This window comes from Notamacropus eugenii, chromosome 1 (assembly GCF_028372415.1).
Source record: "Notamacropus eugenii isolate mMacEug1 chromosome 1, mMacEug1.pri_v2, whole genome shotgun sequence".
Lineage (NCBI taxonomy): Eukaryota > Metazoa > Chordata > Mammalia > Diprotodontia > Macropodidae > Notamacropus > Notamacropus eugenii.
The window spans coordinates 410,667,360-410,691,731 of record NC_092872.1 but is presented as its reverse complement, the minus strand read 5'-3'; the positions used below and the strand labels follow the sequence as shown (position 1 = coordinate 410,691,731).

Sequence of the window (24,372 nt, the reverse complement as noted above, 5' to 3'; positions counted from 1 at the left end):
TCCAGTTAATTTTTGAACTTCCTTTTCCATTTGTTCAATTTTCCTTTTCAGAGTGATGTTCTCATCAGTGAATTCTTTTTTTATAATTTTAAGATCATTGGCCAGTTTTTCTTTTATATCCTTCTTCAGCTGTTCCAGGTAATCTAGTTGTGCTTGTGAGAAATTCATAGTCCCATCTGAGGTTTCAGATGGAAGTACAGTCTCAGCTCTGACCTCTTTAGTGTTTGTGTTTTGGTCCTTATCCCCATAGAAAGATTCTATGGTTTTTTCACTTTTCGTCTGCTTTTTCCAATTCATGATGTTGACTGAGTGTTGTAGCTTCTGGTTCTTTCAGTCAGAAGGTACAGATCTTTAAATTGAGCTGATGTGTCTAGGCTAAAAGCAGGCTTTTGTTTTTTGTTTCCCAGATCAACCCTGGGGTTAGCTTGTTAGGTGTGTGGGAGGGGTGGTCTGGTCTCAGGAGATCTCCTCAGCTGACCTGAGGCAAAGGCAAGGTCAGGGGATGGTGATCCCAGCTTCCCTATTGTCTTCCCTTTTCCCCTGGAGGGCTGGGGCACGCCTAGAAGCTAATGCGTGTTCCCACCCCTCCTGGGGCTTGTCTCCGGCTCTGAGGCTTGCCTGGGTCTCAGTGCGAATTTTCTCTGCCTTGGGTCGTCTGTCCTTCCAGATCGCCTCCGCCACAATAGGAAGAATCCCCCTTTGCTATTTTTCTAGCCTCTGGTGTTATGAGACTATTTGCCCCCTTCTGCTGTTCCTGCTGATCCAGGATTTATCTGGGGAAGAATTTTATGGTTCTTTCACGGTCATCAGGGGGGAGGAGAGAGCATTTACTGATCACTCCGCCATCCTAGCTCTGGGAAGTTCCAATAGGTGACTTACCGAAGTTTAGTCTTCAGGCTGAAGGTTTCAAGGGCTACTGCGCTGATATCTGGCACTCAACGGCTCTCACCGGCTCGGTTTGGCTTGTCTCCTGCTCCGTTGGTTTAGCCCGCCACTCTCGGGTTTCTCAGGTCCCTTCCGCCCTGCTGGGCTGACCACGCTGCGCTGTGCGCTGGGGGCTTACCCCCGCGGAACAGATCCTTCCCGTGGACCTTCCAGTCCAACCTGTGCTCCGAATCTGTTAACATCTGTCACCCACTGGATTCTACACCTCCAAAGTCTGGTCAGATTCTCCTTTCAGAGATATCTAAAGGAGTTTGTCCAGGAGCTTAGGTGAGTCGTTGCTTTCACTCCGCCATCTTGGCTCCACCTCTCTCACTTCACTTTCTATCAGTTCATGTAAGCCTTTCCAGGTTTTTCTGAAATCATTCTGCTCTTCATTTTTTTATAGGACAACAGTATTCCATTACAATTATATACCACAATGTGTTCAGCCATTCCTAAGATGAGCATCTCTTGAATTTCCAATTCTTTGTGACCACAAAAAGAGGTGCTATACATATTTTTAAACATATAGGTCATTTGCCCTTTTTTATTTTCTCTGTGAGATACAGACCTAGTAGTGGTATTGTTGGGTCAAAGGGCATGCACAATTTGAATGGACTTTGGATATATCTTGAAATTATGGTTAAATGAGTTCACAACTCACCAACAATGAATTAGTGACCCAATAACCACATCCCTTACAACATTTATCATTTTCTGTTATATTAGTCAATCTTATTGGTGTGAGGCACTACCTGAAAAATGTTCTAATTGGCATTTCTCTAATGAATAGTGATTTAGAACGTGTTTTCATATGACTAGAGACAATTTCAATTTCTTCGTCTGAAAACTGCCTATTCATAACCTTTTATCAGCTGAGGAATGACTTGAATTCTCATAAATTTGCGTCAGATCTCTATGTATTTGAGAAATGGGAATTTTCTCAGAGACAATTTCTGTTAAAATTGTTTTTAGATTTATGATTTCCTTTTAATATTGATTGCATGGATTTTGTTTGTGAAAAACATTTTTAATTTAATATAATCAAAATTACCCATTTTACATCTCATAATGCTCCCTATCTCTTCCTTGCTCATAAATTCTTTTCTTCCAAAAAGTTTTATGAGGCAAACTATTCCTTACTCTCCTTATTTGCTTATGGTATGACTCTTTATCTCTAAATCACATATCCATTTTATCCTTATATTGGTATAGGGTGAAGATGTTAGTCTGTACCTAGTTTATGATTTAGCATTGCCAAGTTGTCTTAAGACATTTTGTCAAAGAGTGAGTTATTGTCCAAAGAGTTGGTGCCTTTGGATTTTTTCTTTCTACCTCTTGCTGCTGGGAAGTAATAATTTCTTACTACCAAGGTCTTCAAAAATAACCTTGAAGATCAATAACTAGAGAATTCTATAGAAGAAATTCTTGTTCACTTATTGAGTGGACTAAATGTTCCCTTGAGGTCCATTCCAGTAGTGAAATTCTATTATTGATTCATTCCATGGTTTCAAATCACTTGCCATGTAGGTCAATTACTCTGATTTTTTTCTTGATTATCTATTTCAGGCGTGGGGAACCTGCAGCCTTAAGGCTGTTGCCTTCAGGTCCTTAAGTGCAGTCTTTTGACTGAATCCAAATTTTCTAGATCAAATCCTCTTATTATATATATAATATATATAAATATAATTTATATGTATATATATAAAATTGTTTGTCTCTTGTATTCATATTTTTAAACGAAAGTATTCAAAATACCAAAGAATAAAATAAGTTTCAATGGAATAATCCTCCTTGATTGACTGGAAAAATTAGATCATTAGTAAGCCATAAGGGCTAAATTGATGACTACTACACTCATCATTTAGTTCCAACTTCTCCCACCTAACTGGAGCCACTACCATATAAGACTGGTTGGAGAGAGTTTTAAGGGAGTTAATTACCCCTGTCTATTATGAGCTTCTAACAATGTTGCACTGTATTTCTGTTTGAAGTGGAATTTGTGAATAATTGCACAGCTCAACAGTACTTTTAAATTCTGTCTGCTTATCAGTCCATCATGCCAAAGAAGATCAAGAGAACACTGAGGGAAGAAAACATATTTTTTAACAAGGATTGTGAATTGTAATATTATCTTGTTTCTGCTAAAGATAAGATCATTTACTTGCTTTGTGCTGTTGCAATATCAACATTAAAGAAATTCAATACTCCTCAGCATTATAACACTGGTAAGGACCACAAATATTTTAAATTAGAAGAAGAGGCATGAAAGGTTGTATTGCAGGAATTAAAATATGAAAGCAAAGCCAATTCTTTCAGGCATCAGGAAGGCCTGAAAAATAATGCCACTGAAGAAACTTTTAAAGTAGCTTTTACTCTTGGTGGGGGGTGGGGGGGGTGAAGGAAGCTACTCTGTGATGTAGAAATTATGAAAAAATGCATTGTCAAAGTTGTAGAATACTTGGACCCCAGTAACATTTCAAGGTATAAACAACTGACTTTTTCAGGGAGAACCATAACTGACTGGCAGGATGAATTAGGTTTCAACTTAGAACAAATTCATGCAGTACTTCAGAAGGAAAATATATATTATTCAGTCACTTTGGATGAATTAATTGATACTACAGCACAAATTTTATGCTTCATTCAGGTCAAAACAGAAGATTTTCTTTGTTATGAAGAGTCACTTAACTAGGGCACTCTTGGGAACAGAATACATATAACAGACATTTTCAACAACTTTTAAGATAAATGGAACAGCAAGAAAAGTGGAATTTTTGTTGTTTTCTTTTTGGAGTTCAGTTTACCAGGCTCAGGCTAAATTGTGAGCATCTGAAGGCACATTCTCCTTTGAACCCTGATAATACACAGGTGTGCCAAGTCCCTTAGGTTTCTTGCCTACTGACTCTCTGCCAATCAGGAGCTGAGTCTTTATATATACTCTGACATGAGGTTTTGCTTTGGGGATTACTCTTTGGACAAAGGTTCCTGTGCCAGATGAGACTCTCTGAAATTATAATTTAAATAGGAAAATCTTTCCCATTCATTAACAGGCCTATGCCACCTGCTTAAATCACATGGAAGCCCAAGTCACATGTGGTGGGAGGAGCTTGCTGAACAGGTGGAGAAGGAAGGATGGAGCAGAGCTGGGAGGAAGTTGGTCAGGCTAGTCAGAGTCAGGAAGGACACAGGCAGGCAAAGCTTAGGGTGCTGAGTATTTGTTTGTTTGTGGGAAGGTCCCAGCAGGGGGCATGGGGAGGCTTGGGAATGGCTTTGCCACTTCTGGTGATAACTTGTATTGACTTCTTGGTCACTATAACTGATTTTGCTTTCTGTTGTCTAAATATATATTTCTCTATTGCCTTCTATATGGAGAGACTGTTATACTTTCCAGCTGAGAACTACACTGGCATATTCAGTCACCACCAGTGCTATGAATATTGCCTTAGCAATATACTCTGAATAGTCATTAAGGAGCCCGGCAGCTTTGAAAACTCAGATGGTGGTGCTTCTCTCGTATGTATGTAAAGATCAGACAGTAGGTGCTGTCTGTTAATCTGTGGAATATGTATTGCTTATGGTCAGACAGTTATTTCTCTGTTTATATTTGCTTTCCTGTTTTTCTATCACTTATTGCTGCAGATTAATATTCTCTTATCTAACCCAACTCAAGATGCCCTTAAGGTTACAAATGGCTGGTATCTGTCTAAAGGATCAAATGAAACAGTGGAATTCGATGCTGCAACCAAATATTCAATTTTTTTTCCAAAAAAAGCAGACACAGCAAAGTCATTAAAAGATTAAACTTTAAAATTAAAAACTAACTTTCGGTTTTTGAAATTATTAAGTACATATTAGTTAAAATTTTATGAAATAATGTACATTGTTATGGACATCTAGTCGAAGTTTGTTGAATGTGACCTTATTTAGTTCCAACTAAATTTTAATGCATCCTGCCTATGTGAAATGGTTCCTCACCCCTGAACTACATTATTTCAGACAAGATGAAGTCTAGAACCAAACATAACCTCCTAGAAAGGTTTTGAGTGAGAAACAGAGAATTAGAAATGACATTACCCAAATCAATGAGCTGGAATCAGGAAGATACAATTGACAAGGAATAAATGTAAAATTGCATTTAAGGGTTTTTGATTGTTTTTAATTAATAGCACAGATGCTGGAGGAGCCCACTTTTGCTTTCAAATAATTGAAGCTTTTCTTGTAGAAAAGAGCATAAATATGCATTTTCTTATAGCTTCAGGGTTGAGGAGTAGGACCAAAAATGAATGTCATTGAGGGAAAGATTTGACCTTAATATGAACAACTTTCTGATAATCAGAGACATCCCAACATTCAAATGAGTTATTTTATCAAGTAGAGAATTTCCCATCACAAGAGCTACTCAATTAGAAATAGGGAGAACACAATATCAGTTTGAAGGTTAGTCTATCACAACCAACTCTAACATTCTAAACTGCATTACACACACACATATACACACACATGCACACACTTGTGTGTGTATTTTTATGCACATATGTTTGTGTGTGGTATATATAAAATTGTATTTAGGTCATTGGGACAAATATTTCATAAAGAAGAATAACCTTAAAATATATTTCTCTTGAGCTTCAAATAGGGTACAAAAGCATAGCTTGCATGTGAGTAATGATATTTCTAAATAATATTTGAAGTATTGCAATCTAAGAGTAAGTGGTCTCACTACAGCTTTTCCCTCTTGAGATTTATGTTTCTCAGGCTATTTAAATAAACTTCCTAAATCACTGTTCTGATCATATCACTCCCTACATCAAAAGCTTCAGAGGCTCCTTAGTGTCTATGGAATGAAGTATAAACACTATTACTTGATATTCAAGTCCCTTAACTATTTGACTACAACTTACCTTTTGATCTCTATCTTCTAATATTTTCCTCCTTGAACTTTTTGTTCTAGCTAGACCTAACTGCTTAATTTTCTCTGATCTTATCTTGTTCCTTTCAGCCTCCATAGTTTTGCTTTTGCCATAGGGCACTTCAGGCAAAGATTTCCCTAAATACGATTTTACTTTCTTCATTTCAAGACCCATCTTGAGTGTCATCTTTTCTATGAGTCCTTCCATCATCCTCAATTATTCAACTAATTATAATCTTTGTCTCTGCCTGTCTGCCTCTCTCCTTTTCTCTATATTCAACTTTCTAATCACTTACTTTAGCTCATTTTTTTCCATTTATTAGATCCCAAAATATATTAGCATTTTAACATTTCTTATCTTTATTAGAGAACAGTAGAATCATGCAGTTCAAGTCTGAGGTAAAATCCTCCCTTTTCCTAAAATCCTTTCCCTTCATGGCTAATGCCTTGCATCTGAGATGGTCTTCGTTGACCTGTATATACCTTGTTTGTTCTGAATTGCTCATATGCCTTCTCCTCTATTATAATGTGAGGTCTTAGAGGACAGGGATTATTTTTGCCCCCTCTTTTTGTATCCCCAGTATTTATCACAGTGCCTGGCACATAATACATGCTTAATAATTGTTTGTTGGATTGGATTGGTTTATAAAGGGTTTCAGAGGGCACGTGGTCCAATGTTAGCTGAAATAGAAATATCTTTTTAAAACAGCCTTATCAGGCTGATTATTAAGGTAGATTTTCCCAAACTATTATATTGGTTTTTTTGCTCAGTCTTTTAGCTATGTCCAAATTTTCTGTACCATATCATGCCAGATCCTTCAGTTTTCTGCTTCCTTTCAGTCTGTGCATGTTTATGTTGGGTGTCTTCATGATACTTTGTAGCCATCTCATACTCTGAAATCTCTTTTTCCCTTTACCTTCTATCTTTCCACATATCTGTCTTTTCTAATGAATCCTGTCTTCTCATTATGTGTCCAAAATATTTGAGCTTCAATTTCAGTATTTCACTTCCCAGTGAATAGCCTGGATTAATTTTATTCAGTATTGACCAATTTGATCACCGCGTGGTTCAAAAACCTCTCAAAAGTCTCACAGCACGATATAACTATTTGTAACTATTTGTTCTGCACATCTCACATTTCCTTATAGAGTCCAACTCTCAAAACTATATGTTGCCACTAGAAAAACTACAGCTTTGAGAATATGAACCTTGGTTAGCAAGGTGATATCTCTGCTTTTTAGGGTGCAGTGCATATATTTTAACATATAATTTATTTATTTTTCGGTTTTCTACATTCCCTTCCACAATAATTTAAATTCCAAATTTTCTCCCCACCTACCCCACCCCCTATCTCAGGACACTGTGCACACCACCAACACCTTCCCCATTTTATCCTCTCTTCTATCACCCTCACTTCTTCCATCCCCCTCCCCTCTTTTAATGTAGGGTGAAATAAATATCTATGTCCCATTGCCTACACATCTTAATTCCCACTTGCATGCAAAAACAATTTTTAATATTCATTTTTAAAGCTTTGAGTTTCATAAACACTCCTTTCCTCCCTCCACACACACCCTCATTGGGACATCAAGTAATTCAATATAAACCATACTTGTATAGCTGCCAGGCCTAGAGGCCTGAGGGCTACCCGAGTCTTCCCTTACCTCTATTGGAGGTCTTCGGTTGGCCAAACCGGATGCTCGTATGAGAGAAAGGACGTTCCAGAGTCGAGCAAGGGTTGAGCTTTATTTCAGGGTCTAGTTACAAGAGCAGGGGAATTCTTCCTTAGGAGGGAGCGAAGAATCTCCCAAGGAGGCAAAGATCTTACAATAAGAGATTGGAAGTAGAAGTGTAAGTGGGGAGACAGGGGGAGGGGAGAGAGGAGAGAGGAAAAGCGGAGCCTAGTGTCCTCACACGTGGCCCCTCCACCCAAGAGAGCTTTCAGGCTTTCCTGATCCTACTTAAGCTCTCCAGCCGCATAGTTTGCATCTGAATACCGTGCTGTTAGGTGTGCCCAGATCCGGGACAATCTCGAGGGCGGGGAGAGCTCTCTCCCATCACGTTTCTCACGGGAAGAGGCGGAAATACACGAGATAGCTCGGTTCACCTCGATTCCCAGTCGTTTCCTGGGGGGTCTCGTGAGAACTCTAAGATTTAGAAGTTCCCACCTTTACCCGCCCGAGACTGTCCACATGGAATTGAGCTTCCATCCCCAGCATACAGCCATGTATAACACTTACATAACAGTTATATTGTGAAAGACTAACCACATTTCCTTCTGTGCTGTCCTGCCCTCCATTTATTCCATTGTCTCCCTTGATCTGTCCTCCCAGGGTAGTGTTTGCTTTTGATTACCTCCATCCCCAATTTGTTGTCCCTTCTATCATCTTCCCTCTCCTAACTCCTTCCCCCCTGCCTTCCGATAGGGTAAAATAGATCTCTACACCCAATTGAATGTGTGTTATTCCCTCCTTAAGTCAAATACTATAAGAGTAAGGATCACTTGTTCCCTTTCATTTCCCCCCTTTCCTCCATTGTAAGAATTTTCTTGGCTCTTTTACATGAAATGTTTTGCTACATTTCACCTTTCCCTTTCTCTTTCTCCTAGTACATTCCATGCAACAGTAAATTTTATTTTTTAGGTATTCCCCCTTCATATTCAGCACACCCTGTGCCTTCCATCTGTGTATGTGTAAACATATACACATAAACACACACACATGCACATATACACATAAAGATAGAAATATACACACATGTATATATACATACATACACACATAAATACGGGTGCATATATATGCACATATGTAATATACGCATACATACACACATACAAACACACACACATTTGCACATACACATTCATATATATGCCTGTGTGTGTGAAAGAGTATTCTGTCTACTACACTAAAACTGAAAATGGTCTCATGAGTTACAAATATCATCTTTCCATGTAGGAATGTAGACAGTTCAACTTTAATGAGTTTCTTATGGCTTCTCTTTTCAGTTTACCCTTTCATGTTTTGCTTGATTTTTGTATTTGAAAGTCAAATGTTCTATTCAGCTCTGGTCTTTTCAACAAGAATGACTGAAAGTCCTCCATTGCATTGAAATTCCATTTTTCAAAGAATTGTTATACTCAGTTTTTCTTAGTATGTGATTCTTGGTTTTAATCCTATTTCCTTTGACCTCTGAAATATCATATTCTAAGCCTTTCAATCCCTTAGTGTAAAATCTTCTAAATTCTTTGTTATCCTGGTTATAACTCCACAATTCTTGAATTATTTCTTTCTGGCTGTTTGTAGCATTTTCTTCTTGATCTGAGAACTCTGGAATTTGGCTACAATATTTCTAGGTGTTTTCCATTTGTGGTCTCTTTCAGGAGGTTATTGGTGAATTCTTTCCATTTTTATTTTTCCCTCTGGTTCTAGAATATCAGGACAGTTTTCCTTGATAATTTCTTGGAAGATGATGTCTAAGATCTTTTTTAATCATGGTTTTCAGGTAGACCGATAATTTTAAAATCAGCTCTCCTGGAATTATTTTCCAGGTCAGCTGTTTTTCTAATGATATATTTCACATTGTCTCCTATATTTTTCATTCTTTTGGTTTTGTTTTATAATTTCTTGATTTCTCATTAAGCCATTAGATTCTACCTGTTCTATTCTAATTTTTAAAGAACCATTTACTTCAGTGAGCTTTTGAATCTCCTTTTCCATTTGGCCAATTCTGCTTTTTAAGGAATTTTCCCTTCCTTGTCTTTTTGGACCTCTTTTGCCATTTGGTTAGTCTATTTTTAAAGGTGCTATTTTCATCAGCATCTTTCGGTCTCCTTTAGAAAGCTGTTAACTTCATGACTTCATGTTTACTTTCATGATTTTCTTGCATCACTCTAATTTTTCTTCACAATATTTCCTCCACTTCTCTTGCATGGTTTCCAAAATTTTTTTGAGCTCTTTCATGGCCTGAGAACATTTCATATTGTTTGTAGGCTTTGGATGTAGGAGCATAGAGTTTGCTCTCTTCCTCTGGTTTTATGCTTTGGTTTTCTTCTAGTTGTATATTTTTATCTTCCTCATCCAAAAAGATGGAAGAAAAATACCTTTTCACCAAAAAAGTGTCCTTCTATAGTCTTATTGTTCCCATTTCGGGACATTTTCCCAGTCAACTACTTGACTTTTGAGCCCTTTCTCAAGTGGAAGGTACACTACCCCAGGCTTCAGAAGTTTTGTGCAGTTGTCCTCTGAGATATATATATATAGGGACCTATAAGTTTTAAGTTCCTCCAAAGTGGCATAATCAATGGAGAGATGTTTAGTCCTATTCTAGCCTGCACTCTGGTCTGTGAGCAAACACAAACATGCTTCTCTGTCCTGGATTTGCTAGTAGGATTCCCTCACCATAGCCACCACCAGTTCTGCCACATTAGAGCTCTTCCTCACCTCAGGGCCACCATTCAGCACTGAGACCCATATCAGTAACTCAATTTCCCCAATATTCGTAGGCCAAAATCACCAGAAGCTGCTACTACTATGGCACTAGCCATCATTGCCCTAGGGACAAGGCTATACCTGGGACTGGGGCCGGAGCCAGACCACATTCCCTTCTCACCTAGGTGAAAGCTTTCTCACTGATCTTTAAAGCTGTCTGGTGCTTGTGGGTTGAGAAATCAGGAAACCACAGAAGCTACCCATGATTCAGCACCCTGAAGGATGCTCCAGTCCTGTCTGTGCGGGTGTGTTTCGTGCTGTGCTGTCCTTCTCTCTGAGCCCAGTGTGATAGACCCTTCCTGTCAGGCTTCCAGATTATCTTGGGCTGGAAATCTGTTTCACTCTGTCATTTTGTGGTTTCTGCTGCTGTATAATTTGTTTAGAGTCATTTGTGCAGGGATTTTAAGGGCTTTGGGAGGAGAGCTCAAGCAAGTCTATGTTTCTACTCTACCATCTTCGCTCCACCCAGGGTGTAGTACGTATTTGCCAAAGATTTCCTTCAAATGAACAAGAGTCTTCTAATTTTGTGACTCTGGTCTCCTAATTATTCTAAGTTACTCTACACCAAATACTCCAAATACACCTTTTTGCTGTTTGTCAGTCATGGTACCCCATCTCCTGTCTCCTTGCTTTTATTCACTAGAAGGGACTCATGTGTACTCTTATCTAACTTACACCTCTTTAGTTTTAGTCGTAGCTAATCTTAATAATAACCTTATAATGAAGTTTTTTTCCCTTCCTAATCCACTCTCTCTAATTACCAGAGTTGTCTGTACAAATATCTTATATTTATTTTTTATCTAGATCTACAGGTATTTTTTTAAATTTAATTAATTTGTTTACAGTTTTCAACCATCACTTCCATAAGTCTTAAATTTTCTCCCCCTCCTTTTGCTATCCCTCCCTAAGATGCCATACAGTCTTATATAAGTTCTACACATACATTCCTATTAAACACATTTTCACATTAGTCATGTTGCACAGAGGAATTAAAATGAATGGGAGAAACCATGAGAAAAACCAAAAAAAAAAAAAATATAGCATAAAAGTCTGCTTTAATTTATTTTCCAGTTCCATAGTTTGTTCTCTGGATGTGGATGACATTTTGACTTAAGAGTCCTTTAGGAATGCTTTAAGTCCTTGCACTGTTTTGAAGGGCCTAAGTCTATCAGAAACAGTCCTTACACAGTGTGGCTGTTACTGCGTATAACATTCTCCTGGTTCTATTCATTTCACTTAGCATCAGTTCATAGAAGTTTTTCCAGATTTTTCTAAAGTTCGACCACTCATCATTTCTAATAGCACAATAGTATTCCATTACCTTCATATACCACAACTTCTTCAGCCATTCCCCAATTGATTGTCATTGCCTCAATTTCCAGTTCTTGGGCACCACAAAAAGAGCTGCTATAAATATTTTTGTACATGTAAGACCTTTTCCCCATTTTTATGGTCCTTTTATGATACAGCCCTAGAAGTAGTATTGCTGGATCAAAGGGTATATGCACTTTTATTGCCTTTTAGGCATAGTTCCAAATTGCTCTCCACAATTGTTAAATCAGCTCACATCTTCACCAACAATGAATTAGTGTTCTAACTCTCCCACATCTTCTCCAATATTTATCATCTTCCTGTTTTGTCATGTTAGCCAATCTGATATGTGTGATGTGGTACCTCAGAGTTGTTTTGATTTGCATCTCTCTAATCAACAGTGATTTAGAGCATTTTTCTCATATCATTATGGATAGACTTAATTTCTTGCTCTGAAAGCTGCCTATTCTTATGCTTTGACCATTTATCAATTAGGGAATGACGTGTTCTCATACATTTGACTCGGTTCTCTCTTTATTTTAGAAATGAGGGCTTTGTCACAGACTCTAGTTGGAAAAATTCTTTCCTAGTTTTCTCCTTCCCTCATAATCTTGGTTGCATTGGGTTTGGTTGTACAAAAGCTTTTCAATTTAATATAATCAGAATTATTCATTTTGTACTTCATAATGTTCTCTGTCTCTTTTTCGGCCATAAATTTCTCCATTCTCCATAAATCTGAGAAATACTTTATCCCTTGCTCCCTTAATTTTTTTTATAATATCAGCCTTTATAGCTAGATCATGTATCTGTTTTGACTTTATTCTTGTGTATGGTGTCTGACATTGGTCTATGCCCAGTTTCTGACACACTATTATCTGGTTTTCCCATCTAGTTTTCCTAGCAGTTTTTGTCAGTGAGTTTTTATCACACAAGCTGGGGTCCTGGGATTTTCAAACAGTAGACTACTACCTAACCTATTCCAATGATCTATCCTTCTATATCTTAGCCTGTACTAAGTGGTTTTGATGATTGCTACTTTATAATACAATTGGAGATCTGGTAGGGCTAGACCACCTTCCCTAGCATTTCTTTTCATTAATTTCCTTGATGTTTTGGACCTTTCGTTCTTCCAGATGAATTTTGATATCATTTTTTCTTGCTCCAGACAATAATTTTCTAGTCATTTGTTTGATATGACACTGAATAAGTAAATAAATGTAGGTAAAATTGTCATTTTTTATTATATTGGCATTTATTATATTATATTTTATTATATTAGCATTATATTTATCATATTATATTAGCATTTTATTATATTAACATCTGATGTTTTTCCATTTGCTTAGATCTGAATTTATTTGTGTGGAAAGTGTTTTGTATTTGGGTTCATATAGTCCCTGGGTGGTTTTTGGCAAGTAGACTCCCAAATGTTGCATAGTGTCTACCATAACTTTAAATGTGATTTCTCTCTCTATCCTTTGCTGTTGGACTTTGTTAATAGTGTGGCAAATGCTGATGATTTATGTGGGTTTATTTTGTAACTTGCAACTTTGCCAAAGGTGTTTATTATTTCAAGGAGTTTTTTACTTTATTCTCTAGAATTCTCTAAGTATATCATCATATCGTCTGCAATGAGTGATAACTTAGTTTATTCTTTGCCTATCAGGTATTTTCTATTAACAATATTTCATTTTCCCCAATTACTTGTCAAAATCGTTTTTTTAACATTCAATGTTAAGTTTTCAGTTTTAAATACCTTCCTTACCTTCCTTACCCACACCTTGCAACTCTGTACAATCTGATAGTGGTTATACATGCTTAATCATGTAAAACATTTCCAAATTCACCAATTGTGGGGAGCGGAAAACGAATGAAAATGAAAAAAAAAAGTATGTTTCAGTCTGTACTCAGGCAATATTAGTAATTTCTCTGGAGAAGAGGAGTATTTTTATGATGAGTCCTTTGGTATTATCTTTGATTATGACATTTCTGAGATTAGCAAAGAAATCCATCAGTGTTCATCACACTCTGTTACTGCTATTGTATGCAAAGTTATCCTGGCTGTGCTCACTTAATTCTTTATCAGTTCATGCAAACCTTTCCAGATTTTCCGAAATCTACTTGCTCCTCATTTCATTGAGCAAAATAATATTCTATTCTACTCATATATCACAGTAAATTCAACCAATTTTTAATTGATGGGCATCCTCTCAATTTTCAGTTCTTTGCCACGATAAAAAGAGTTTCTATTGATACTTTTTTTTTTTTTTTACAAAAGGGCCCTTTTCATTTTTTTGAATCTCTTTGGATACTTTCCTAATATTGGTATTGCTGGATCTGAGGGTATGCGTCTTTTGATGCCCTTTTGGGCTTAGTTCCAAATTAGTCTCCAGAATACTTACATCAGTTTACAACTTCACTGCCAATGCAATAGTGTTCCAATTTTCACACATCTCCTCCAATATTTGTCATTTTACTTTTCTGTCATATTAGTCAATCTGATGGGTATGAGGTGATACTTCAGTAATGTTTGTTTTAATTTCCATTTTATTCAGTAGTGATATTGGGCATTTTTCATTTGATTATAGTTATCTTTGATTTCTCTGTCTGAAAAAAATGCTCATTCATATTGTTTGACCATTTATTGATTGAGAATGGCTTGTATTCTTATGAATTTGACTTAGTTCTCTACATATTGGAGAAAATAAACCTTTATCACAGATATTTCCTGCAAATATTTCCCATTTTTCTACTTTCCTTTTAATTTTTATAGATTTGGTTTCAATTTTGCGAAGCTTTGAATTTGTTGTAAAGAAATATTTACACATTTTATGTTCTTTAATGTCCCGAATCAATAGTTTAGCCCTAAGTTCTTCTCATACATTGAACTGACAGGTAAACTATTCTACACTTTCCTAATCTGCTTATGGTATCACCATTTATGTGTCAATCATGTACCAATTTTGACCTTATCTCACTATATGGTGTGAGATGTTGATCTGAGTAGTCAGGCTGATGATGGTAAGAACATCACTTCACAGAATTCTAGATTCTAAAATTTCAAGAAACTCTCAGAAACCATCTTATCCCAAGTATGTCTGTTCAGGACACAACCTCAAACATAATGATAAGGTTTGTTTATGTTTTGGGTTTTTTCTTGTGCTATTTGATGATTGTCCCAGTGACGAAGTACTTAATGAATCCAGAGGAAGACCATTTAATTTTTTGATGTCTTGAATTAGGGGGTTTGGATTGACATAACTCTAAATCTACCTCTCTGTAACTTTCATCTAATTCTTTATTCTGAACACAAAAAACATAAATATTATCTTTCTTCCTTGTTGAAACCCATGCCTTTTCCTTTTAAGTCTACCATGCCTACCATTCCATTGAATGGACTCTAGCTTTTAAATGTCCTTCTAAAATATGGTACCCAAAACCAAATACAACGCTTGAGATACAGACTAAACAGGAGAGTAGCAAGTGGGATTTTCACTTCATACTGAACATTATGTAGTTACTAATATGATCTCAGATTACATTATACAACCATAAATTCAGAGCCCATAAAAATCTCTAAGGCTATCTACTGAATTCCTCTCCCTTTATGGTTGATGATATCGAGCTCCTGAGTGGCTGTGCATTACCTTAGTTCACATAATACATTAAAATATTTTATGTGTTTTAATCCCTAAGTTGAGAGTGCTTTCTCATTTGTGAGGTTTTCCCCAAAAGTATTTTTCCAAAGAATAGGATAGTTCCCTAAATTGACTTTCTGATACAAACATTGTTTCATTGTTGCTACTACTCTCTTCCCCCTATAAGATTCCCTTAGTGCAGGCACATACATAGAACAAGAATAAGCCAATATTAAGAATACAGCTATCCCTGACCTTGTGATCAGACAGAGTCATTACTATTCATCTCCTTGATATATGCTATAACATAAACCTCAGAAACCTTCCAGGAAGGTCCAGTACACAAGACACTGCAAGGAACATGTATAATAGTGAAATAATCACATTGATTCTGTATCTTCTCTAATTGATTCTATTTACAATTCATTGATTTTTATTCTGTAACTGCCTCAGTCATTATTTTTTTTTTGTCTCTGACTAGAGTTCAAGAATTCAGATGACATGTAGTGAGTTAAGTTTACAAGTTCACTTTTCCTTCTAATCTCTATTCTATTATTGCCTCAAGGAAATCTGCTAAACTTGAGGAATGCAGGTGAACTCTAGGGAGTCCGATCTAATGCCTTTGTACTACCAAACTATCCTTCAAAGATGTTTGTTTTGTTATCCAAAGAAGTCTGATCAACTCTCTGTGTCCTTGTGGGTGAACTTAAACAATGAATATTTCTAAACCACAGGAGGGGGACAAGGAGTTGTTGCTAGCCCACCATTCACAATTTCACCCAATTGTATTGTCTCCCATGCCCCACCTCTGGAAACTATCATAACTTGTTCCTCACAAAAATGACCTATTCTTTGTTCTGCACATACCTAAACAATTACAAATAGGGTAGTCATTCCCCACCTTGTGGTCTTAGCTTTGCTGTGTAATCTGAGTTCCTATATATTGGTAAATTTACACTTTACTAATGAATTGATCTTGTTCAGACTACCTTAATTTTAACTGTCACATTACAAAAAATACCAAAACATAAAATGATCACTTAAGTAATTTTACTCTTCAGGGTTCTCCAGCTTTGCCTCCCCCAAAAAAAGTCTCTCCTAGTTCTCTTACTTCTTGTGCTTCAGGGGAAAAAACATCTCTACCAGAGTATGGCAACCCTTTTTGTTATTGTCTTGGAAAGCTAATTTTTCCCCATCTTTATCTGTAATCTGTAAGAAAGCTAGGACCTCCTAATGGGTATTGGTATAATATGCTATCATCTCTATCCTATAGTTGAATAGACCTTCCATCCTTTTTATGGTAATGTAGTCAGGGTCATTGTATCTACATTCCTAGATGTAATTGTAAGTGAGGCACTGACTTGGTAAACCTTTAGAATGGTAGTAACTGAAGTAAAGTGAGAGGAAATTCTCACCCTCTGTAGAAAGAAAATTCAAGAACAAAGTGGTTGAAGTTTCGTTCTATTTAATTGTGAAGATAAGTACAATGTACAATGCTTTTTCTTACAATATTCAGACAAAGAAGCATCAGTAATTGCTGACTTCCTGGGACCAGATGAGGAGAACATGACTGGTAGAGCATGTGTTAGGGGCAATGACCAAAGCGGACAAATTGAAGGGACTTGTCTTCTCTATAAGAGGAAAGAACAGAAAATTTTTCATGTAAAATATTTTCTTTTTACCTTCTTATAAATATCAATAGCTCATTTATGTATAATGTTAATAAATAAATTAACATAGATGAAATGACCAATTGAAGTTTGAAGGAGATTCGGGATATAGCTCTTAAGGTGGAGCTGAAGAGAGAATGTTCCTCTTTCTGGGCATAGAAGGAGCTAGTCTACTGGAGCAGAGATGGGAAATGACAGTTCCATATTGCAACTAGGGTTACACATAGCATTGCGTTTGGATTGGAGGCCAATAAAAGATGACCAAATATTTGTCAAAAAGATCAAAGTCATTTGAGTCTTCACAAAAGTCTTGTGAACAACAGGAAAAAAGAAACCATAGCCCTGATTAGACTCAAATGCTTAGACTCAACTTCTGGTTAAAAATTCTGGTTAAGAGATGACAATACTATAATGCACGCAAATTCATTGTCACCTGAGGATATAGAAACTTCCCATTCAAGAACTTTCCAAGAACTGATGGTCTTTTTAAATATTGTTATTTCCACCCAGCAGAAAACCCCCACACCTCACCTATTTCTCTGTATGAATATTGTATGTACTCCTCTTTTGCACATATTGGACAATCATTCCACCAGAATTTATCTTTTAGAAGTTGAGGAACCAGTTCATTTTTGCTTTGATGTATTGAGGGACTATAATATTCCCAGGTACATAGAAGGCATTTTGAAATTACTTGTTAGTGGATAGGGCAGAGGCAAGATGACGCAGTAATAGGATCTTACATAATTTCTTTTCAATTCCATTCCAAACAACTTTAAAACAATTCAACAGATGGCAATATGTAGCAGTAGAACCATAAAAAGGTAAAGGTAAAATAATTTTCTAACCTAAGACAACTTAGGAGACTGGAAAGAAAGTTCTGTCTCATTTAGGTAGTGGTTGTCCAAGAAAACAGTGCAGGCAGCACAGACCTTGCCTTGGGAGAGACTGATGTGGCCCACACGCATGGTAAGAGGAGGTGAGACAACTGGTCAGAAAGCTATTACAGGGAACCTTTGTTGGCATTGGGTGCAACACCTACTTGCATTGGTCACACATAATTCTAGCCTATAGTGCGAAGAGAAAAAGGAGTTCTAGCAGAGAAGTGCTTGTGGTTGCTCACAGGAGAACAGGGGCTCTTGTCTCATATCTAGAGCACAAAGGAGCACTATAATCTTTAACCACAGAACAGTGGGGTCAAGTTGCATTTATGGAACCAAAAAGAATGAGATGACTTGTGGCCCCAGGACAGCAGGGCCACTTGTTAATTTTGAAATGTAGAAGAATGCTGGTAGAAGGCCTTGTCAGCCAGAGCAGAGGCCAGGAGAGCAATGACCACAGCTACCATTAGATTATCCCACATTGGAAGAACTGAGAAATTTTAGAAACTCAGAATCAGCTGTGAAAAAAAATGATTCAACTTCAGCAAAGTTGCTGGACATAAACCAACAAAAAATCAGTATTTCTTTTATACTGCCAACAAACTCCACAGGAAGAGACAGAAAGAAAAATGTGATTTTAAAGTAGCTGAGGATATTTTAAAATGGGTGGGAGTTTATCTGCCAAGACAAACCCCAGAACTGTATGAACACAATTACAAAATACTTTTCACATGAATGAGATTAGATCTGAACGAGTGAAGAAATATTAATTACTCGAGGGTAGGCTGAGCCAGTATAGTAAAAATGAAAATTTTGCCTATACTAACTTATTTATTCAGTGCTCTAAAAAACTTTCAAAATTATTTTCTAGAGCTAAAATAATAAATAAATATATAAATTCATCTGGAAGAAAAAAAATGATCAGGAATATCAAAGACATGAATAAAAAAAATTGATGGAAGGTGACTTGCCTGTACTAGATCTCATAGCGTATTAAGAAATGGCAAGAATCAAAACAATTTGGTACCAGCTAAGAAATAGAGGAATAGATTAGGTACACAAGACATAATAGTTAATAACAATAGTAATCTAGTGGTTGACAAGTGAAAACATTCAACATTTTGGGGACAAAAAAAGAAAATTTTAACTTAAAAATTACAGAAAATACCTGTTAATTGTGTTTACTTGCAATTGACACAAAATAAAATAAAAACTTTCTTAGATTATTAAAAAAATGAAATGGCTTGCTGAATTAAAATGAATTGAAATGAAGTGACAGCATGCATTTTCATTGACTCCTGGGAATGTCTGTGATATTTAAGAATAGATGCCATGTTAACTTTGCAAACTTACCTCAGTGCATTACAAAACATACATACATTTCCATGTGTTTGACCATCTGAGGCACAGATAGGATTGGACTCTTTGGTGCACAAATATGGTGGTCGTTTCATATACATACTACATTCAATCTGTCAGAATCAGAAAGACATGCAGTTTGGATCAGACATCAAGGATAAAGAAGCCTGGGGCTTGAGGACCACAATAAAGATAACAGTCCATAGAGATATCAAGACATCTCTTGGCTTTGAACAAAAGCAACAGGAGTGTGAGGAACCAAGCTAATGGTACTTCTGGATTCAGATCCAAGCTTGTCTTTTCTAAAAGAAAAGAAATGAATCAGAAATCCTTTGGATTTGGAGTTTTAACTTGAAAAGAAAGACTATCTTTCAACACAGGATTTTGAACCTCCAAATACTGTCTATCTTTGAGAGACTGGCTAAGTCTCCCATCCCACCTGAAGCCTTCTCACATCTCTCCAGCTACAGTTCATCTCACTGTTCTTGATTTATTAGAGTAATCTTGGTCTCTTCAACTCAGTTTTGTGCTGAGAATGTATTGTATCATTTGGTTTAGTGATTTAACCAACTCACAGGTAGATGCCTTGCCATCCCAGGCAGATTTCAAACTACTTGAAAGCTAGACTTAAGGGTTGGAAAGACTTGAGAAGAATTCATTGTACATGAGGAATGTGACCTGCAGAGACACAAGGCATTTGAACTCAGTTCTTCTGACTCTAAATTTACCCTGCTTTCTACAGAGTACCACAGTGTTACCTGTGCTTTCTATCTGCCTTCACAGAAACTAAAACACACCTGGATACACCTAACACACTCACAACCTAACGTGTTGAAGTAAAGTGAACTAAAGTGACGTGAGCTGCATATTATTTAACGAATGGAAGATTCCTATTCCACTGATTAGACAGACCGAAAGGCATTCCAATTTATTACTTGAAGCAATTACATATAATAGATGACTCCTTAAAGTCTATTTTTCATCCTCAAAATAAAATGGGGATTTTAACCCATGGGAAAATAAGGCAGATGAGAAGAGACATTTTCATTGTCTACTTAACACCAACCACTTCATGAAAAGTTAAAATTCCATTTGGACTTCTGGCTTGACCATAGAATGGAATTCATCCTTGACATTGTTTGCACATACTTATTTTAATTTGGCACTCCATCTTAATTGACATCTATCTTGCATGTTTAGATTTTACAAACAGCCTCAGTTATCCCCATAGTTCTTTTTAAAACTATATTTTTGATTCTTTTTTAAAAATTACTAGCTATTCTTAAAGACTCCATATCTATCCCAATTGAAAAGTCTCTTGTAACAAAGATTGATATCTAAGAAAATTAAATGAACACATAGTCCTGGTAGTAAAAAGTATGCCTCCATCTATTGTAATTGTTCCCCTTCTCCATTGGGAGGAGCAGGCTGTCCAAAAAAAATAGGAATTTTTTTCCCTCTTGGGTCTTCCTTCTCTGCTCTTTCTCTGTTCATTCAAGATATTTTAAGCTTGCTGAATTCTTCACAGAAGAGAGTATTGTATATTAGATGTCCTATTTGACTCGGGTTGTTGTTTTACATGTGTGAGTTCTTTTAATTAATTTTGAGCATAAGGTATAACTTTGAACAAGAAGGGCATATGAAATTAATATTTTTGCACAAACGAAAAGTTACTATAATCAAGCAGCTCAGTGCAGAATACTAACCCCCTACTATAGTTAGAAAGACTTACTGGAGGTCTTGTTATTACCTCTGAGGAAGAACCTGCAAAAAAAATAAGTGCACTGATTACATTTTGTAATTTTGGATAAAGTTACTTCATCTTTATGTGGAATGATTCTAATAGTTTTCTCTTTCAATACTCAAGGCTCTACAAAGGATTCAGGTGACCTGTGTGTATGCTTGTATTTATATGATCTAATTATCTAGAAACTATTAGAGCCAACAAAAAATGAATGATAAGACAGATATAGTGCATACTAAGGTCATCGTGAAAAATGTTGGACACAGTAGAATTTTGGGTAAAGACTGCTTTAGTATTAATTTTAAAAAATTCTCATCCAGGAGGATGTATTTATACTAATTCTTTCTCTTGATTCACTGCCAATGAAGACCTAGAGGATTCCTAGTACACTATATTAAACATTACAGTGGGGAATGACCCTAAAGATCATTTCATTCTGCCTCCCCACTTTATAAAATGAGTAATGGAGGCCCATTGATGAAGTTTGCTCTAGATTATGGCAAGTGAGTAGCAAAATAAAATCAAAATTGCTGACATCTTATGCACTGCTCTTTCTCCTGCCCCATATTTCCATAACTTTTTTAATGTATTGAATACATTAAACTTGCCAGTTCAATAAATCACAACTTTTTTTTTAAAGAGCTACAAAAGAAGAAAGAAACAACCTATTCCAAACCACAGGCAATTCAGGAAACACATAGGTTTCTGAAAGATTAGTGAATTTCCACCAATGACTTAAAAATTTGTTCACCTGAGTAAACAGTTAACGTGAAGATGAAAAGTCCTAAGAGGGCCTTCTTTTTCAGTCTACAGGAAGCCATTCAGCCTCTGGGGTGTTCCTGGATTGAATTCTCTGTGAGGAAAAAAAAATGTAGATTGGTAAAAGCTTAAAGATAGCTTGTCTTTAACAAAATGGAAATCTATTAAAATTAAATTAGTTATTTTCTCACTTCCCACACCCAAAATATTAGGGTTGGAAAGCCCACTTCCCAACCCAATCCCCAGCCAGAACCTTCAAGCCAGCACAAGTCTCAGCTATTCCTCTTCTTTGCCTCAAAGACAGAATTGTGAGAACTTGGCATCTCACCCCCTATGATCAGTTCAATTGAGGAAGGAGAGAAGATGAAACCGAATATTTATCACCATGTCCATGATCAAACTTGACATTTCTCCCAAGAAATACAACAAAGAAAAGTTTGCAGAAGGATCAGATTCAGGCAGAAAACTAAACAGGAAAGAATAAATCAGAATGCGAGGAAAGAGGCTGAATCTTGATTGCAATCCCTGAGTGACCTACTTTAGAGGAAAGAAAAGGACAAGAAGTTGAAGTTCTCTGTCCTCCTTTCTATGTACGAAACTTAAAAGCCCTTATCCAGTCATTATATCTCCTCTCCAATGAGGAGGAAGGAGGGAGGTCCTAATGTTTGGGGAGGGATGAGGAGATTTGGTGAGAAGGAGAGCAATATATCTCAACATCTACTGTACCCACAGGCTATATATTATCTTTTTATCTGAAGCTTTGGCTTTATCTACATTTATGCCTCAGCAGGAGGTGAAGGAATGAGGAAAAATGAAAGAGGCCTAGAAGTATTTGTGACAGACTTTAAGACAAAAGTATAAAGAGAAGCTGAGAATGGGGGAAGAGGACAGCCTACAAGAGAAGGTTCAGGAGGGTCAAAAGATAAGGGGACAAGGGGAACAAAGAATGGAAGAGGACAGTAGACAAGGGGTAAAACCCATTTAGGCTCCTTAATATTATTTTTTCCATTCTGGCTTCTTCACTGAAAAGAAAATGACATACAGAGGTAGACAAGCAGGATGTTGGAGCTCTGTTGTTGTCAGCCTTTCCTTCCCACTAAGGACTCATGGTATCACCAGGGATGTCTGACTTGCCAATGAATTATATTTAAGTGAGGCCAAGCTGCAGAAAGACTTCATTCTCACTCACACTCTTCCAGGATCACTGAAGTTCAGTGACAAGACAAAATTCTAGCCTACTGTTAGTGTTTCAAAATGCAGTGAATGACCTTGACCTTTCAAAATTAAGATCTTTCCCAGGTCTAAATTTGAGGCCAAGTCCATTCAATGAGTAAGGCCTGGAGAAGAACTGAGATAAAGCATGAACTAATTTATTCTCAGAAAAAAATATCAATCTAGAAGGGGAAGACCTTCAAAGTTTCTGCATTTGAACAAAACACAATTGCTATATACATTCATTCTGAGTCCTCAAAAATTAAACAATGAGTAATTAATGTTTGGGCTGGGGATCCCTACTGGGCATCAGTGAAAGTCAGAGAGATTTGGGTTTAAAGGCATAGTCCAGTAGCTCCATTTGAAACACAATGAGTTTTTAACTTTTATTTTGTTTGTTTATTTTATTTTATTTATTTATTTTAGTCAACATTCATTTCCACAAGATTTTGAATTCCAAATGTTCTCCCCATCTCTCCCCTTCTCCTTCCCAAAGACAGTTTGCATTCTGATTACCCCTTCCCCTAATCTGCCTTCTTCTCTATTAGTTGACTCCCCTACTACAGCCCCCCCCCTCAATTTCAGTAGGGTAATTGCACATCTTATTTCCCAGTTGCATGTAAAAACAATTTTTAACATAAATCTTTGGGTTCCAAATTCTCTCCCGTATTCAGTCCCCACCCATGCTTATTGAGAAGGCAAGCAATTCAATATTAGTTATATGTGTGTAGCTGTGCAAAATACTTTCATAATAGTTATGTCATGAAAGATTATATTTTCTTCCCACCCCATTTGTTCCATTCCCCTCCCATTTATTCTGTTCTCTCGTTTGACCTTGTTCCTTTTCAAAGTGTTTACTTCTGGGGAGGGGGGACAAATCAAAGCTGGCAGAATGATAGCATGGACTTAGTAGCTCTCTCCCCCCAAACTCAGCCAAATACCTATAAAAATGACTCTAAAGAAATTCTGGAGGTGCAAAACTCACAGAATGATGAGATGAAGCAAATCTCCAGCCCAAGACAGCATGGAAGATTGCCGGGAAGTGTCTATCACATCATGCTGGGAGTAGGGCACAGTCCAGTGTGGATCACAACAGCACAGATGGGACCTAAGCAGCCTTGGTGGGACTGAATCTCCGGCACCTCTGGCAGTTTCCAGACTTCACAACCTCAAAACACCAAGGACAAATTGGAAACTCATTGGACCTGTGTGCGATAGTAGAGTAGTCAGGCCCCAGTCTCAGGGTGGCAGAATACATGGAGGAGCCTTCAGAAGCGGAGCTCATAGCAGGGGCAGGGACAGCAGTAGTGGCAGGGGCAGTGGTAGCAACTGTTTCTGGAGCTCTAGACCAACAGATTTTGAGGAGTTCGAGCAGTAGACAGTACTGCCCCCATGGAAAGCATAGAACTACCTTGACAAAGAGCTCAAAAGTCAAACAAATAGCTGGGGAAATGAGCAAATACTGGAT

General features: G+C 37.0%; 1 protein-coding gene across 5 annotated transcripts; it reads right to left on the bottom strand.

The window, feature by feature from the left end:
- Positions 1-16,727: 16,727 nt before the first annotated feature.
- LOC140518698 (ovomucoid-like) lies at positions 16,728-22,350 on the bottom strand. Of its 5 annotated transcripts, none has more exons than XR_011971994.1 (5): positions 22,231-22,350; positions 21,685-21,786; positions 20,896-20,953; positions 19,184-19,302; positions 16,728-16,910 (listed from the first exon to the last, which is right to left on the bottom strand). XR_011971994.1 is itself a non-coding variant. In XM_072631040.1 (5 exons), exons 2-5 carry the CDS (start codon positions 21,752-21,754, stop codon positions 16,865-16,867), a joined length of 267 nt encoding a protein of 88 aa, XP_072487141.1. In that variant the 5' UTR covers positions 21,755-21,786; positions 22,231-22,337; the 3' UTR covers positions 16,728-16,864. The 5 variants fall into 5 exon arrangements, 4 of the variants coding, with proteins under 4 accessions (XP_072487141.1, XP_072487144.1, XP_072487143.1 ...); XM_072631040.1 differs by having other exon boundaries at positions 20,922-20,953; positions 22,231-22,337; XM_072631043.1 differs by having other exon boundaries at positions 20,940-20,953; positions 22,231-22,337.
- Between the last annotated feature and the right edge of the window lie 2,022 nt (positions 22,351-24,372).